At 41.0% G+C, this 16098-nt stretch overlaps 2 protein-coding genes and 1 long non-coding RNA gene across 3 annotated transcripts; 2 read left to right on the forward strand and 1 right to left on the reverse strand.

Moving 5' to 3' along the window:
* Positions 1–2946: 2946 nt before the first annotated feature.
* On the reverse strand, positions 2947–10826 carry LOC116794741. Its single transcript, XR_004359872.1, has 3 exons — positions 10184–10826; positions 8917–8999; positions 2947–4886 (listed from the first exon to the last, which is right to left on the reverse strand). It is a non-coding gene; the product is annotated as an uncharacterized LOC116794741 (long non-coding RNA).
* RSL1D1 (ribosomal L1 domain containing 1) lies at positions 4302–8486 on the forward strand. Its single transcript, XM_032703723.1, has 9 exons — positions 4302–4410; positions 4491–4630; positions 5060–5198; positions 5518–5666; positions 5804–5905; positions 6486–6579; positions 6666–6794; positions 7503–7709; positions 7946–8486. The coding sequence occupies exons 1-9, from the start codon at positions 4375–4377 to the stop codon at positions 8288–8290; spliced, it is 1341 nt and encodes a 446-aa protein (XP_032559614.1). The 5' UTR covers positions 4302–4374; the 3' UTR covers positions 8291–8486.
* On the forward strand, positions 10410–13709 carry TMEM238 (transmembrane protein 238). Its single transcript, XM_032703724.1, has 2 exons — positions 10410–10949; positions 13197–13709. The coding sequence occupies exons 1-2, from the start codon at positions 10564–10566 to the stop codon at positions 13204–13206; spliced, it is 396 nt and encodes a 131-aa protein (XP_032559615.1). The 5' UTR covers positions 10410–10563; the 3' UTR covers positions 13207–13709.
* Positions 13710–16098: the final 2389 nt, after the last annotated feature.

Consider the following 16098-nt stretch of genomic DNA (forward strand, 5'->3'; position numbering starts at 1 on the left):
AAAAAGAGAATGTGGCTTTGTTGGAAATAAATACTATTTGCTGATTCACTGATGTAATAAACTTTTTTAAATGACCATTTTGAATACTTCCTTGTTTGAAAATGTGGTATGCTGCTTGGAAGATAAAACTAAAGGAGCTGTGCAACCACAACAGTTGAAAGGAAGGGGGGGGGGGAAGGAAACAGAAGTTGGATTGAAGCTACAGGAGCCCCAGGAGCACTGCCAGGGTACCTGTGCTTGCATCTAACCCTGGCAGAGTATTCCTGGGTTCTGGCGTGGCTGTAACTCATACCAGCAAAACTGTGAGCGTGTTTCTGCAGAAAGGAGGGATTTGGGGGTTTATTTTCCCCAGTAAAACAGCATTTGCAGTGTGGTAGTGATGAGGATCACACCTGTTTCTCTCTGCTGGTTGGCCAAAGTTTGTAGTGTAGATATGGCTTAAGTGTTTAGCCACGATGTAACTTATAAAAACACAAATTATTATTCTCTAAATTAAGACCTTGTATGTCCTTGAACTGAAAACCTTGGTATATGTAACAAAAATTAAATGTAAAGCAAAAAAATCTGAATGTGCAGCAGTACTGATTTGGCAACAGAGAAATAATGACTTGTTTCTGCAAGTGACCAGAAGTAAAGCACACTAACTGGAGGAATGGGTGACATTGCCATCAGCTGTCTTCCTGAAACCATTCCAGCCTCCTTGGGCATCTCTTGCAGACAATCAGGAACTGATCCACAAACATGGTGACACTGGATTCCTGAGACACTTCCTCTGGTAGTAAATTGTGTTCCTGAAGAGCAAGCTCTTGACTATGGTGTAACAGTGTTGTAAGAAAAACGACTGCTTTAAGGTTTATCCATGGGGATATTTGCTGCTCATGACTTTTATACCCCTCTGCAGATCTTTTTCAGTGGCATAAAAAGCCCAGGGAAAAGTGCTCAATGAACAACCTCTGTTTTAGACTACTTATGGCACCACTCCATATATTAAAAATCATGTTAATTATGAGAAATGTGTTTTTATAAGTGTTTATTAATGAATATTACCTAAGGAAAAAAAATATTGTTTCAATGTCCCAAGTATTTGATTCTGTATTACTCTGGCTTTTTGGTTCTTAACTCAGACTGTTAAATTATGATGATAAAGCAGATGAAATGTACTCCAGACAAGACTGTTTTCTTCCTGAACTGGTACTTAAAGGCTCTCACTTATTCTGCTGTTTTTGTATACCCTATAGAGGATTTGGTACAGAAAAATATACCAACAAAACTGGAGTTACTACTGAAGATTTTATATTGTGAACTTGTTTCTTTCCTTGTGTTTATTTTAAAGCACTATAAACCTGACAAGATACTACTTTTCCTCTGAAGAAATACTAGAAAAGATTCTAGTCTTAATATAAAGTGGAAATTTATGCTAACAAACCCAAAACCTGTTGTCTGTGTATATATAACTTTTGATAATACATATCCTTTCATTGGCTTTCCTTCCTAAGAAGTATCAACTTCCAACATAAATTGGATTCTTCTACATCTCCCCTCGGTTACATACACCTGAAAAATCCACATACTTCTGAATAAAAGTAATAATAAGAGATGTAACAGATGAAGTGTTGGATGGCAAAGAGGTATTTGAGGCAATGTCCCTGTCACCTGTTAAGTGGTGATAGGCAAAGCATTATAAGAGGAAAGCTTTGCTTTCAGAAGCCTCTGTTCTGAAACAGTCTTGGAATAAGGGATTGATTTGCACCACAAGCACCCCTGTGTCTGACAGCCGAGGTTACAGCTGGAGGTGGTACTGGGACTGCAAAGGAACACCATCCAAAGAAAACCCGTGCTTGAACTCTGGGTTGGGGGGAGATTCTCTTCTGGGCTCTCATATGAAGGACTCCTTACTCCTGTTTTAATCTCTGCATAGTCTTTGTGCTGGTTTTGTTGCAAGAGGTACACTTACAGAGACCTGGGATTTTGACATCTGCCATCAAAAATTCTGGAGGAACATAGGCCTGGAACTGGAATAATATTAAACCTCAAAGATCTGTTTACAGCAGAAACAATTGCTACTTGTACTTCCCTTTTGCTATGAGAAAGTATAAAATCAGGCATGTAGAGAAACATATAAGTAATGAGGTAGACTGGCTTGCAATTATTTTAAATCTTAGCATTTAAGTAAGTGGCACAAATGGCTTAAAGAAATATACATACTTCCATAGTCCAAAAAGTTAAATCGAGAGCTACAGCAGGATAATGTACAGCAATAACACTGATCAGAGCATCAAACCTAATTTCCTTGTAGGAGTAACTGTAAATTGATGAACTTGCTAAATTAGAAGTGCACTCTTTTATAGTTTATATTCATTGCATGCTGTATTAAGCTGAAATATTTCTTATCCAGAGATTAACTTAATTTTTCCAAGGCAGGTCTGTTAGCTATGTCAAGTACCTTTCCAGAGAAAATGATTATACCAAGGCAGTTAAATCACATCTAGTAAAATTCAGTCATGTCAGACCTAAAATTGTTCAGAAAAATGAACTTGGATGAGACTGACGAGAAAAATTTGAATTTGAGTTGCTAATAATAGTCCCTTTAGTTTTATCCTATTAATGCTATACTGACCCAGTACAGTTGGGCTTCAAACATGCTGTTCAATTGTATCTTGCAAGACTAGCCTGGCTTATTTTCAGAGAGATGTTCCAGTCATCCAACTTTTTCTATTTTGTTTTAACATGTCACACTAGTATGTTGATGTTTTATTAAAATAGGGCTGCTCTAAAATATGCAAAGAAGAAGTATGGCTAATACAGTTATCAGAATATACAACACCACATGCCCAAATTCTACCAGTACTGAAAAGATTTTAATGAGTCTGCCCTCTTTGGGCATGTTCCTCACCTTCAGTAATTTCTCTAATCAATACTTCAAACAACATGGCAACAAAGGATAGCTTTTCTTTTTCTTAGACAGTTTCATTTATTTTGTTCAAATATCACAATAGGATTTTTTTTCCCCCACTCTTTAAAATCAGTTTATGTCCATATAGTTCTTTCATAAGTCTGGATATGTCTTGAAGCCATCAACTATTCCACTGTTGCTCTAAAAAACACTAACAGTAGAATGAAAATATAAACCACTACGTGAAGCAGTTTGTCAGGAAACTAGGGTATTTTAGTTTCTTTCTCTTTGTACTTTCTCTTTGCATGCTGATGGAGCAACAGATTTTGTTGGAAGACATCTGATGAGAAAGAATAAAACCATAAATAGAAAGGCAAAGGGCAAGAAAAGATCTAGAGATGAGTGAATGACTCAGACTCCTAATTACATGCATATTTAAACCCTGGTGATGCATAGCTGTGTTACCCAGGTAGCAGCTTACCTGTGTGATGAATGCAGACAAGGCAAAGCTGCCAAGGCACACACAGCACTGTGGGAATGAGGGCAAAATAATTCCAGGCCAGATTTTATCTCAGAACAATGTATTTATTCAGCATGGAACTCAACGGGATAAGCATCCTAAAATTAAGCTACTTCCATGTAGTCAGACAGTGCATTCCCAAACTGAACAGCAGATGCAGCAATTGTGCCTTTATTAGTCACACATGAGGAAGAAATGGTTTAGCATGTGATAATCAGTGGCTGCCTCAATGGCAGTGACCTGGAAATAGCAGAGTTCAAGACACAGAGTGTGAGGAAGATGAGGAGCAGAAGGCAGGCCCTGGACTCCATGGGACATACTTGGGACACCAGGCAAGATCCCACGGAAGGCAGCTCTGAAAGTTGCTCAGGGAAGCTGGCAGCAGTTCTTTAAGGACATCCTTCTCCAATCATAAAAACAGTTCCTCCTGATACACAGGAAAACAGGGAACTTACAACAGCACTCCAGTGCAAAAGGACAGTAATACAGGAGATAAAATCAGGGATAGGTTTCAAAGAAGGAATCTGAAGACATGGGTAGCAACTGTTTGGACAACAGGGTAAAGACAATGGCTTGTCCTCTACCCGAAGTCCAGAAACAAATGGAGCACTGAGACACTCGGGCATTGGCACAGCCTCCATCCCTGGAGCTGGGAAGGTCGGGCTGGACACAGCCCTGAGCATCCCCGCCTGACCTCCGGCTGGCGCTGCAGCCGGGGCGGGACGGACTGACGGCCTCCGGAGCTCTGCTCCAAACTCGATTAGCCCGTGACATTCTGGGACAAGGCTGGCTCCGAGGACGGGAACGATGCTCCCGGGAAACACCCCCGGCCCCTGTCCCGGACCAGAGGGACCCGTGGGCCTCGCCCTCCCCGCACCGCCCCGCCCCGGACGGGCCCCGCCGTGACCCGGAAAGAGGAGCCCGCGCAGGCGCAGCGGCCGCACGTGGCACCGGCGGGACCATGGCGGGACGGAGAGAGCTGCTGGAGAGCGCCCAGGTACCGCGGGGAGCCGGGGGGGAGCACCTGGAGCGGGGCCGGGCCGGGCTGGGGTTTATCCACGGCTGGTGCCGTTGCAGGTGAAGAAGGCAGTGGAGGCTCTCCTCGCTTTCGCCAGGAGCAAGGCCAAGGGAGACGCGCTGCTGCTCAACGAGAACGAGAGTGTTCACCTGCTGGTGACGGTCTGGAAGGTCCCGCGGGAGGCAAAACTCATCAGAATGTAAGAAACTCACCGGCGGCTGTGTGGGTACAGGGGTTGCTCGTGTCCTTTGGTTTGGGAAAGAGCACTTTGGTAATGCCGAGCGTGAGGGATTTGGCTGCCACGGCCCGCTCCTGGCTGCTCCCGTGCCTTCAGCGAGAGCCGCTTTAGCCCCACTTTTGGTGTAATTGGAAGCTGGGCTGCGCCATCCTTAGGCACAGAGAATACTGATTCTTTGGGTTGCCAGTTACAAGGTATGTGCCTTTCAATCCTGAAGCTTGAGAAAATAAATTAATTGAGATTCCACTAAGGATGTTTAGTAGTTAACAGAATGGAAATGCAAGGGTTTCCTTGTGTTGTTAAAGGGTAATGATCTCTCAGTGTAGACCTAGTTATGGAAAAACCTTCTTTTATTAGACATTCTTTGTCTGTCTCACATCCTCATTGTAGACCACTGCCCCATGGCATTCGACCAGAAACAGCTGAGGTTTGCCTTTTCACAAAGGATGAACCAAATTTGTCAGCAGAACAGACTGAAAATCTGTACAGAAAACTTTTAATCCAGAATGGAATCAGAAGTATTAGCCAGGTAAGAAAAGTGTTTGATGGTATAGTAAATGCTTGAATAATTGAGTCCTTTGCAGCTGGATTGGATTGTTTATGCTACTAGCAATAAAACTATAAAATAATGTTATTGTTGTATTTAACCTTGATTTAGATGTTACCATGTACTCAAGTTCAGTTACTATGCAAGACATCCATGTTGTTTGATCCTTAAAACAATAGGAAAAGGATAGAGTACATTTTGATTGTCTTCAGCATTCTAAAATAACGATTCTGTGCAGTTCTAAGGAGCGTTCTAGGCTGCATTTTTAGCAGTGGGGACTAAACTGTTACTTGCATTGCAGATCATCTCCTACAAGACTCTCAAAAAGGAGTATAAAATGTTTGAAGCGAAGCGTCGCCTCCTGAACAGATTCGATCTCTTTTTATCTGACAACCGAATTAGGAGACTCTTGCCCTCCCATCTGGGAAAACACTTCTATGAAAAGAAAAAGTAGGTCTTTAAATTGTGTAGCTCCGTTTTTCCTTATCTTTTTTAGGATGAGATTCTTAGTAAAGCAGGGAGTTGGCTTTGTTTTGGGGGTTTCTAATTATTTCCTTTTTTTTTAACCCTTTCCCATTCTTTTTTAGGGCACCTTTATCTGTAAACCTGAAAGCCAAAAATCTTGCTAATGAACTACAAAAGCATATCCAAGGGACTACACTCCCAATTAACAACAAAGGGTGCTGTTAGTAAGTACAAATACACGAGTACTTCACTTGAAGGATGGTTGTACCTTAAGTGTAGGAATTTTAAGTGAGTTCTTTTTATTCTATTAATATGTGAATAAAAGATGTTAAGGGTCACCATTCCAAATATGGGCCATTTTGAACCTTAACCTATATAAAGAAAGCAGTAGTTCTAGTTAAGACATTTTACTGTAAAGTTTTACTTTTTGTCTCTTTTTTCCTTATACCAGAGGAATTTCTAGGCACCTCTCACTGTAAAACAGCACGTACAATCTTAGAGAACTGTATTTCTGTTAAATTAGATAAAAACTATTTCCAAAATATGCTAGTACTATTTTTTTTCATGTATTGTGTACCTAAAAGGATCTAAATTTTGAATATGCTTCATAATATAAGGCAGAAGTTCCACATCCAAATATGGAAAGGTAAATACAGGTGAATCTCTTCTGACTGCTATTACAAAAGACTTCTGTTATAGCCATCCATCCTTTATGAAAGTAAAGGAAATTATAGATTTCCTTTACAAGTAACTTGAAGTATGTTTATTTGCCCACACATAAATATTACTCTTCTCTTGTTTCAGTACAGCACGTATAGGTCACACTGGAATGAAAGTGGATGAGATCGTGGAAAATGTCATTGCAACAGCAAAAGTGATTGCTAAGAAGTTACCAAAGGTACTGCTGATTGACTGCATTAAAGTCCAGTGGGTTCCTATTCAGCCTTGTTATTTTTACATAATGCACTGGTTTTATTGTTGCAGAATTGGAAAAATGTGAAGATTCTTCACCTCAAAACACTTAAATCAGTTGCGCTTCCAATATTTACTGCGAATATTTCCAACCTGGATGAGCTTGACACAGAGCCACCTCTCAAAAAGAAGGAAGAAAAGGTAAAACAAAATTTCTTCAAACTTTGCATAAGGTCAGATTGGTGCAGTTAGTTCTTTGTTTTCCTTTTATGCATTGTAGTGTTGGGTTTAAACATTTAGCAGTTGATCCCAGGTATTTATGGCTAAAAATGGGTTAGGCCATCAGTGCCTCAGTGCTTCAGATACTCAGTAATAATAAAGAAATTATGCAAACTCCCTGATGGGTTGTAAAGCAAACTGGAAGTAAATGTTTCTAGTGCTAAACTAAAGGGAGATGAGATTCATTCTTAGAACTTCCAAAAATACACTCATTAACATATAGGTGGATTTCAGATTATGCATCTGTTTTTTGTTGGCTAATCAGTGACATCTGAATAATTCAGAAGCTCATATTTGTATAGATAGGGGGGCTTATACTTGTAAAAAATAATAATTGGCTATTCCTTCATACTGAATTCTGGTTATGTTAGTTTGTCTGAAGTAAATGTGGAACATCAAAATTCAACTTGAAGACTGTAATCTTGACACTATTGTAGTTGTGAGTTATTTATAATAATCTGCATGGAATGCATTTTTTCATATTTTACATGTGGTTGATCGGTCTGGGTCTATTGAATAAGGGTCTTTAATTGAATGTTGCTACACCATCTAAGTTTTAACCACATTAAAACTATTATACATTTAGAAATGTTATGGGGATTTGTCTGAGATGTACTTCTGATTAACTAGAAGGGAAAAACCAAGAAACCGAAGAAGGCAGCTAAAAAACTGAAGTCAAGTCAAGTCACTGTGACAACTGAAGGTAAAGCTGCTGCTGCTACTCAGGAGCCTGCAATAAAAGAAAAAGCAGAAATAGTCCAAGAACCAGATGATCATGATGATGAAGAAATTCCACAACTGGTCCCTATACAAACAAAGAGTTTAGCTGAGATGGAGGTAATTGCTTCATAATATTGGAAAACTCATATTTCAGTTAAAACTAAAGATTTTGAACGTATTAAATTGCTCATTGCTCCTTAGGTAACAGTGTGTGTTAACACACTTCAAATGGACTAGGGCGCAGTTCAATTGATAGAAAGCATTTGTCATTTATCATGGTTTTCCTTTCCTGAAGAACAGGAAATGTGTTTCTTAGGTGGAAGGGTAATTTTTTTTGTCTGTCTTAAATACAGAAAATGGAACCAGCTCCAGAAAAAGGCGGCAACTTGGGCAAGAAAACCAAAACACCCCTCGGAAAGAGAAAGAAACAACCTCTAGTTCTGGAGACTCCAAAATCAAAACCTGATGTTGCAGGAGAGCGTGCAGACTTGCAGACCCCACCAAAACAGAAAAAAGCCAAGCAGGTCAGCAAGCCAAAGGAAGCAATAAAAGAAAAAGACATGAAAAAGACTCCAAAAAAACCTGAAGTGAAGTCTTTTGCAACACCCAAAGCTGGCAAATCGATACAGTCAGTCAAGAAGTCTTCAAAACCATCGAAGCAAACACCCAAGAAAGGGCGGGTGCCACAGTCAGCATGAGAGTTGTCTGTTGTAATGCAGTTTATGTAGTCATTCAGTGGTGTATTTTTAGTAAACAAATATATTCATGAAGTGAAATACCTTCTTAAGAAATCCCATCCCAAGGGCTTTTTTTCCACCAAGATCTTTAGCGATTCATTTGTTTCCTTCTAATTTACAAGCTGGTACAAATAAACTCACTGTCTTACCAGCCCTATCACTTTTTATCTTTTCCTGGCCCAGACCAAAAGCACTCAAATTCTGCAAGTGTCAAAAGGCAGGGAGGGAGCTATTCTAGGGAAAAAAAGCTGAGAAATATTCTGTAAGTGACATTTCCTGAAGCATAGCTTAGTACAAACAGGGTCGAAGCAAGAATTCATGCATGCCAGAAGCAGCAATCTACATGTGCTTTTAAAGGTGAAATAGCTGCTACCATTTTTTTTCCTATAATTTTTTCAATATAATGAAGACAGGTTGACATTTATTGATCTTACTACACATATTGTAAGTTAGCAGCCTGATACCAAGCCAAACAATGTAATTTTTAGCTGTTTTTACCTGGAGTATTTGTGTCTTAAAAAAAAAAAAAAGGGCATGAAACACATTTTCTTTAACCATTTATACTTTGACATCAAGCAAAACCTTACCTTCACTTGTGGGCTTTTTTTCTGCTACCAGAACAGTTGAGGGTGTTCCTGCATTATGGTCGCAGTACTGTTGTTTCTTCCATCTGAAAAAAGCCAAAGGCTGTATGAATTCCAGGTGTGCCAGACAAGTGAACTAGTCCTGTGTAATGGTTTGAGAGCCCCAAAATCCAATTCTCGAGTCCAAGCCCCCCTCCCACATCTCAGCCCATCCTGTAATGGCATGAAAAATACATCAGGACTGAAAGGTGATATATTTGAAATTTTACAGAGCAACCAAATTGTTCTCTGTATGATAATCACTTTATGTCCTTCTCAGTGAGAATACAAGGCAGATTTGTCTTGAAGTGTCCTGGTTGTAAAAACTCGAATCCAAATAGGAAAAAGTTAGTAAGAGATAAGATCAATCAACAGGATGTAACCAGCCTAATTTGCCATTCAAAAAACCCCATCCCCTCTCCTTCTTAGGGCTTCCCATATCAATATGTTTGCTACCTAGGAAGTAAATGGGTGCTAAACAAAAAGTGGTAAAAGAAACTAGAGAATATGAAAAAATTCTGCTTGATTAGTGGTATCTTTTTGTAACTGGTGTCTTTTGTAACTTTTCAACTGTGAACCGACTGCTATGAAAGGAATTGAGTCTGTAGTCACAGTAAATGTCATTGGGGCAGCATCATTCTTGGCACACTGTACTTCCACAAAAACATGGAAGCTCCATGCGCTCTTAGCCTGTCCGACCTCCCGTCAGCTTGATATTCTAGTTACTGGAACTGTGTGTCTTACTCATCGTTAAATAAACTGTTATATATATAAGGGCCTTGTGAGAGCAACTACAAGAGATCCTTCAGCCAAATAAAGTTCTGGTGCTTGAGGACTTGGGAGCCTTAAAAGGTGTGTACCAGGTCATTAACTAACACAAGGGTGAACCCAAATACATGTCTTGCCTTTCACATAACTGCTCGCTTGCTGAATTTTACATCTTGCATCCACAACTTGCTTCCTCTTTGTCGCCCTGAAGTTGTATCCCAGCTGCTCTTTATAAGCCTCAAGCTCGGAGTTAAAGTAGTCTATTATGCATTTGCAGATGCACGTTAAACTCTTGCAAATCTCTGCTGTCTGCTACCAGCTGCTTCCTTGCGAGTGTGGAGGTCTACAAAGTGTGCTCATCTGGGGAGCAGCTTTTATGAAGTGCCTCCTTTCCCGGGTGTCCGAGCGAGGGGACGCTGCCCCGGCTGGAAGAGCTGAACGGGTCCAGCCGCGCCCGTCTCACCTGCACACGGAAGCGGCAGCGACCGCCACTTCCAAGGGACGCCCCGGCCCCTGAATGCCTTCGGTCGCTACAGATCAACCTTAAACGCCTTCAGCACCCACCGCGGGGGCGGCGGGGCCGCCTGAGGGCAGCGCGTTCCCGCCTCACCGGGGCGGGAGCTGGAGGTGCCCTCAGGTGTGGGGGGCGTGGCCTGGGCGCCCCCTCAGGTGCAGGCGGGGGCGGGGCCTGGCGGTGCCCTCAGGGAGGGAGAACGTGTCCCGGCCGTGCCCTCAGGTGCGGGGGGCTCGGCCCGGACGTGCCCTCAGGTGGGCGCCGCCCTCCCGCCACTCCCGCCCGCCTCCCCTCACGTGCGGGCGGCCCGAGGCGGCGGCGCCGCTCCGATGGCGGCCCCGGGCGGGCTCGGCCGTTGCGTGGCCGCCTTCTGGCTGGCGCTGGCGTTCGACGCGCTGGGGCTGGCGGTGCTGCTGGCGGGCGTGTTCGCCGACGTGTTCTTCTCCGACCTGCTCATCTACGCGGGCGGCATCGGCATCTTCCTCAGCCTCATCTGGTGGGTGTTCTGGTACGCGGGCAACCTGGAGGTGCCGCCCGAGGAGCTGCGGGACGACGTGGGGCTGGCGGCGCCCAAGGGCCACGGGGACACGCTGCTGCGGCGGCTGGTGCACGGGCTCAGCCTCCGCCTCACGGCCGCGCTCGGGCCCGGCCGCCCCGCCGACATGGAGCTGCAGCGCCCCGCGGGGCCCCGCGGCCGCCCCGCCGAGCCCGGCAGGTGAGACCAGCGAAGGGCAACGTGCGGGCGAGCCGTAAAGTTTGTCTAGAACTGCAGAAAGCTCTCTTCTCGCCTGAGGTCTAATTTAATACTTGCTGTGTTAAACCACCTGCTGGCAGCTGGTGCTTCTTAAAATGAAAGTAGTGGGGAATCTTTCTTAGCTCAAGCGGTAATAGAAACTGAGAGAGAAGGATGGCCCGAATGTGATCAGGGTGGGAAGATACTTTCTGTGGCCGTCTAAGAACGGGGAAAGAGGAGCTGGAGTAAAGCCCAGTGAGCGTGATGAGCTTTATGTCCGATGCAGCACAGAAGCCCCGTGGTCCTGAACTGGTGCTGAACTGGTCCCGACAGTAACTAAATGCTGCCAGAAGTGGTGTGTAATGAAACAGCCATCAACCACGACCCCCATGAGCTCTTGTGAGGGGTAGCTCCCTCTTGAGCACCATGAGGGAGCTTTCTAAGAGAACAAGAAGAAAGGTGAAATGCTGACTTATGTTTAACTTGGGGGCAGAGTTCTAGCTAATAGATTGACGCTCGTAAATGCAGTCATTAGTTAAACTACTTGTCTTGAACCTCAGTCATCTGGAAAAGATGCAGTAATATCCAATGTGCAAAAAAAGTGCCTAGGTCCCACTTCAAAGCCCAGCTGAAAATCATCAAGCCTTTCAAAATCTCCCTATTTGTTCATTTACATGGCATGATCATTTAGGAAGAGAAGCATGCCTTGAAAAAGCATGTGAGAAAAAAAGTCTAACTTTCACTTCACTATGTAAAATCCTTCGTTGAAGGAACTGTAAAAACACTTTTGCACTGTGTTCAAGGATTCTGAACAACTTGGCTGTTCTGATTCACTATGTACAAGATTAGCTTTTTCTGCAGCTCCTTGAAACTAAATTCTGAAGCTACTGTTGGTACAGAAAAGTTCACGTGGAAATGGTCTTCTTTCATGAAAGCCACAACATTTTTCTTGAGAGGAAGTTTTAACAGTAAGGAGATTGAGCATAGATAAGTATGGCTTAATAGAAAACTTGTAGGAGGCAGAAAAGAACAGCAGCAATTCAACTTTCAAAGATTTGTTACTGCTCACTAGTTTATTATTAACTACATCTGCAATTAGAAAACGGGCTGTTGAAAACCAGTCATTCTCTTTTCAGACTTTCTTTTTTCTGAAATGGGTCTAGGATTGACAGATAGAGATCCATATTTGCTGGCAAGAAATTACATTTATAAATGACCTTTTTCACATAAAGATCATGGCAATTGCAGGTCTTGAGATCAGTAGATAATCTGCTACCTCTGTAATTGGCCCTGCTTTCAATATGCATACATAGATGTGCATTTTGTTGTAATGAACTTCTAGTAGTGAGACTTGTCCATTATTTTTAAATATTTCAAGTCTTGTTCCTGATTCTCATGAGGTTTGTTATTTCCTGTATAGTGCTTTAGTACAAGTTATCCCAAGTAAACAGCAGCTTCTAATGTTACAGGAAATGAACTTCTGTACAATTGCATTAGTAATGGTAATTCAGAAGGAACTAAAACAGAGGGAGTGTATAAGAGTTATGTTACACATTGTAACATAAAACTCTATGATTTTACTTTCAAGGTAGAATAAAGGGTAACAAATGGTGGCACCTCCAAAGAGAACTGAGAGTTCCTTTTTGAAGTTAGTTTATCTGAAGTACTTTATATCTTCTCACAAACAACTGTCTGAATCAGATCATTCCTTACTGATAAATATCTCCCCATCTGGAGATATTTATGAACTTAACCAAACGGGTTAAACGTGTTTGGGCAGATATTGTCAGGAGAGAGGAAGGAAGAAACACCACCACCACACACACGTGCAAAAAAAATCCCAGACAAACAAACAAAAAACCCCTCAGTGTACTGGCCATTAGAAAAGCTTCCATTAATAACTCTTGGAAGTTATTAATGGAATATTGCCTGCTGTTCCAATGTCCCATCTTAAAAATAATACAGTAAAAATGAATGAGAAGGGTGTGAGAATTCTCAAGATACTAAAGGAATAACAAGTAGATTAGGATCCTTGAGTCTGAAAAGAGATTCAGACACTACTGGAAATGGGCTGTTGACCTGCTGGATCTTTCATTTGGGTCCCAATTGGCTGTTAAACATGAGGAAAAGTACTTCTAAGATTGATGTCACATAACACTTTAGAGTTTTATATGACCATCTGTGTTAAGAATGTTTTTGAGTAAACTTTTCTTACTGTATTATCTTCAGGATCTGTTGAAGACATGCCTTTTGAAGTTACTGCCTCAAAAAGCGGGGGAAGTGCTGCAAATTGTGGAAAGAGAATTCCCTGCTCAAAGCAGTAGGATTCTCTCACTGTGGAATAATCTCTGTGAGCACTGTGGACTCTGCATAAAGTGGACACATGGAGTCATATCTCTGCCAAATACACCTATTTCAGTGTTGGACTGGATATGCTTTGAAATGGTGGGAAAAAAACCAACACAAAATCTCTTTAAGAAGTGAGAACTAAAAGAGAACTGAACCCAATTCCCAGAAAAATCTCTGCAGCTTGTCATATAGTTGTGGTTTTTAACTATTATTATTTTTAAAACCCTGGAAGGTTTGGATAAAAAGCTCTTGCACAATGAAAAGCTCTTGCACTGTTTTACCAAAGTCTGGAAGTTAAACTTACTGTGAATTTTTATAATGCCAGTGCAATACTTTTGTTTGTAAGGGTGCTTTTAAAATACCTATATTAAACTATTGATGCAAAGCTGCAAATGCAGTAGAAGTTGTTTATAGTGTAAATACACAATTTACAGTGTCTCTTGTTAAGTTCCATTGTTATTTTGAAACAACCTGGAATTTGAGATTTTAGAATTAGACAAGTAAAATCAGCGATACTGGCGCACCAGTACAGTCTTTGTAGTTGTAGGTGATGTCATTTGGTGACTCTTGCAAAAGGCATTTTTAGTCCAGTGGTGTTGGGAGTTATTCTCCTAATGCTGAAGCATTTGAAGGAAGGGACAAGACTAAAAGAAACTCTCTTGATTAACAAGTACTCTGAGGTTTTATAAAATATTAACAAACAGTACCTGGAAAAAAGACTTATTTTAACGATACCTAAAATTCTTGTATGGGGAAATTCCTTATGAGTTCCTCTGCTTTTGAACTAAGAGTCTGAGCCCACCACCTGCAAATACTGGTAGGTCTTAAAATTTCAATGTGCAATTGGTTTTATGCCACACCTTACTGAATACTAGAGGTGGAATTAAGGAAAATATTTACTAAGAACACTGTGGCTGTACTTCCTGGTGAACTCCTGAAATGTCTTTCGATGTTTTCTTGTAAATTACAGAAGTAACTTCTTTTCTATGCATATTCTCTTCTTAAAAGTTTTCCAAATGCTCAGTCTTTTCACAAGTTAAGAAGAACACTAAATTTGAAGGTCTATTATGTGATTTCTTCTTTATTAACTTCAGTTTCTAGGAGGTGTATGCAATTGTTTCCTCCTTTTAATGGAACTGCAGTGTGACACCATTGTGGTGCCACAATGGTCTGATTAAAAAAAAAACCAACAAACAAAGAAACCAAAAGCTCCTCCCTTAAAACCTGTAGATCAGTTTTCGCTTGCAAGACTTTTCTTTCATTTCGTTGTTCTGAACAGAGATAGCTGCTTTTTCTGATTGCCTACAATTTCACTTGTAAAGTGAATTATGAGATACAGTATTTAATAAGTGGAATGATTAGTAGCAGCTATAAATTAAGCCAAACTTTTTGTGTGTACCCATTCACACACTTAGTCTGGTGGAAACCAAAATTTTTCTGTTTGGGTGTTGCAATGATAATTACCTGAGTGAATTGAGCAGGGCTTTGCATTCATTGTAGGGTACAATGTAATTAATCTTAAATCGAGTACCTATACTTAATGATTGCTGCATAAGATGGTAGCTAGAATGCTGTTGCAAATTCACTCAAAAATTGTGTAGAGTCCAAACTTTTTGTAGTATGAACCGTATGTATGTTTTAAAAATGAAATACAGGAGCTGATCAGTCAGTTAAGGAGGCTGTTAAGCATAAGGAAGCACCAGAATGTTACCAGGACTGTGTGTCTAAACAATGAGACAGAAAGTACTTGCTGTGGAGCAACAATACCTATTGTAAGTATTGTAACTATTTTGTTTTTGAAAATGTAAACCAGTCACTGTTTCATGAGATCAATTTGCCTTCTAAACAAGGAATTATTAGCAGTTAAACATTAACAATTATTTAACACTATTTTAGTCTCATGATATCCTTATCAGCTGTAGCTGAAAGCAGCACAAAGTCCATTCAAAGAACTTTTACATTTTTGACTGGAAAGAAGTTCTTGTACATGTATAGAACTGCTTGCTGTTGTGTAAACACAGAGTTGTAGAGCTAAAGCTAGAATTCATTTAGACTTTAAGGACAGTCCTCTGCATTCTGTTTAAAAACATGGCCAAAATGACAAAGAACCAAACTCCATTTCCTGGAGTGTGAACACAAGAGTCTTTTGTATCTGGTTAAGCCTTAAAACCAGCTCAAAATGGCATCCTATACTCCACTAAAGGAATAACACCAACCTCCTAACTTCTAACTATGTGGATGGATTAAATGCTTATTAAACTCTTTAAATGTGGACTGCACCTAAAGAAAGTTTTCATGTGGTAATATTGTCTACTTAGATGGGAACACCTTCATCAAGGAGAGATTATATTATTATGAACGCCTACAAAAATCTGTTTGTGACTTTTGGGAGTGAGAGTTGCTGGAAGGGAGGTAATTATTAGAGGAGCAGTTTGTGTAGAGAATAAGCCAAAGTGTTTAGCTGATTGAGAGGGCTAAGGTCAAATAATGTCACATGTTGCTGGAACTAGTTTGTGTGAATTGGTAAAGTAAATGTTATGTATTCAACCAAGGTAAATTTTGAGGAGATTGGGTGTTACTGAAGAACTACACAGGAGATGCATGTCCCTGTTCATACTTATCCAGGTGACTCTAACAGTAGTACTTGTGTGCATGTGTATACAATGCTTTGAGAGGCAAACAGACCTAGCCTACAAGGAGAGGATGAAAGCATCAGAAATTTTGCTTAAAATTCCTGTGCCTCTGTTCTAGCAAATGCATAAATGCTTCCCAGGGTCAAATT

Source organism: Chiroxiphia lanceolata, chromosome 16, assembly GCF_009829145.1.
Source record: "Chiroxiphia lanceolata isolate bChiLan1 chromosome 16, bChiLan1.pri, whole genome shotgun sequence".
In the NCBI taxonomy this organism is placed as follows: Eukaryota; Metazoa; Chordata; class Aves; order Passeriformes; family Pipridae; genus Chiroxiphia; species Chiroxiphia lanceolata.

Coding starts and splice junctions, on each gene's coding strand:
- RSL1D1 (XM_032703723.1), top strand. CDS start 4,375: ATGGCGGGACGGAGAGAGCTGCTGGAGAGCGCCCAG. Junction 4,631..5,059: donor GAGGCAAAACTCATCAGAAT/GTAAGAAACTCA, acceptor TCCTCATTGTAG/ACCACTGCCCCATGGCATTC. Junction 6,795..7,502: donor TCAAAAAGAAGGAAGAAAAG/GTAAAACAAAAT, acceptor CTGATTAACTAG/AAGGGAAAAACCAAGAAACC.
- TMEM238 (XM_032703724.1), top strand. CDS start 10,564: ATGGCGGCCCCGGGCGGGCTCGGCCGTTGCGTGGCCGCCTTCTGGCTG.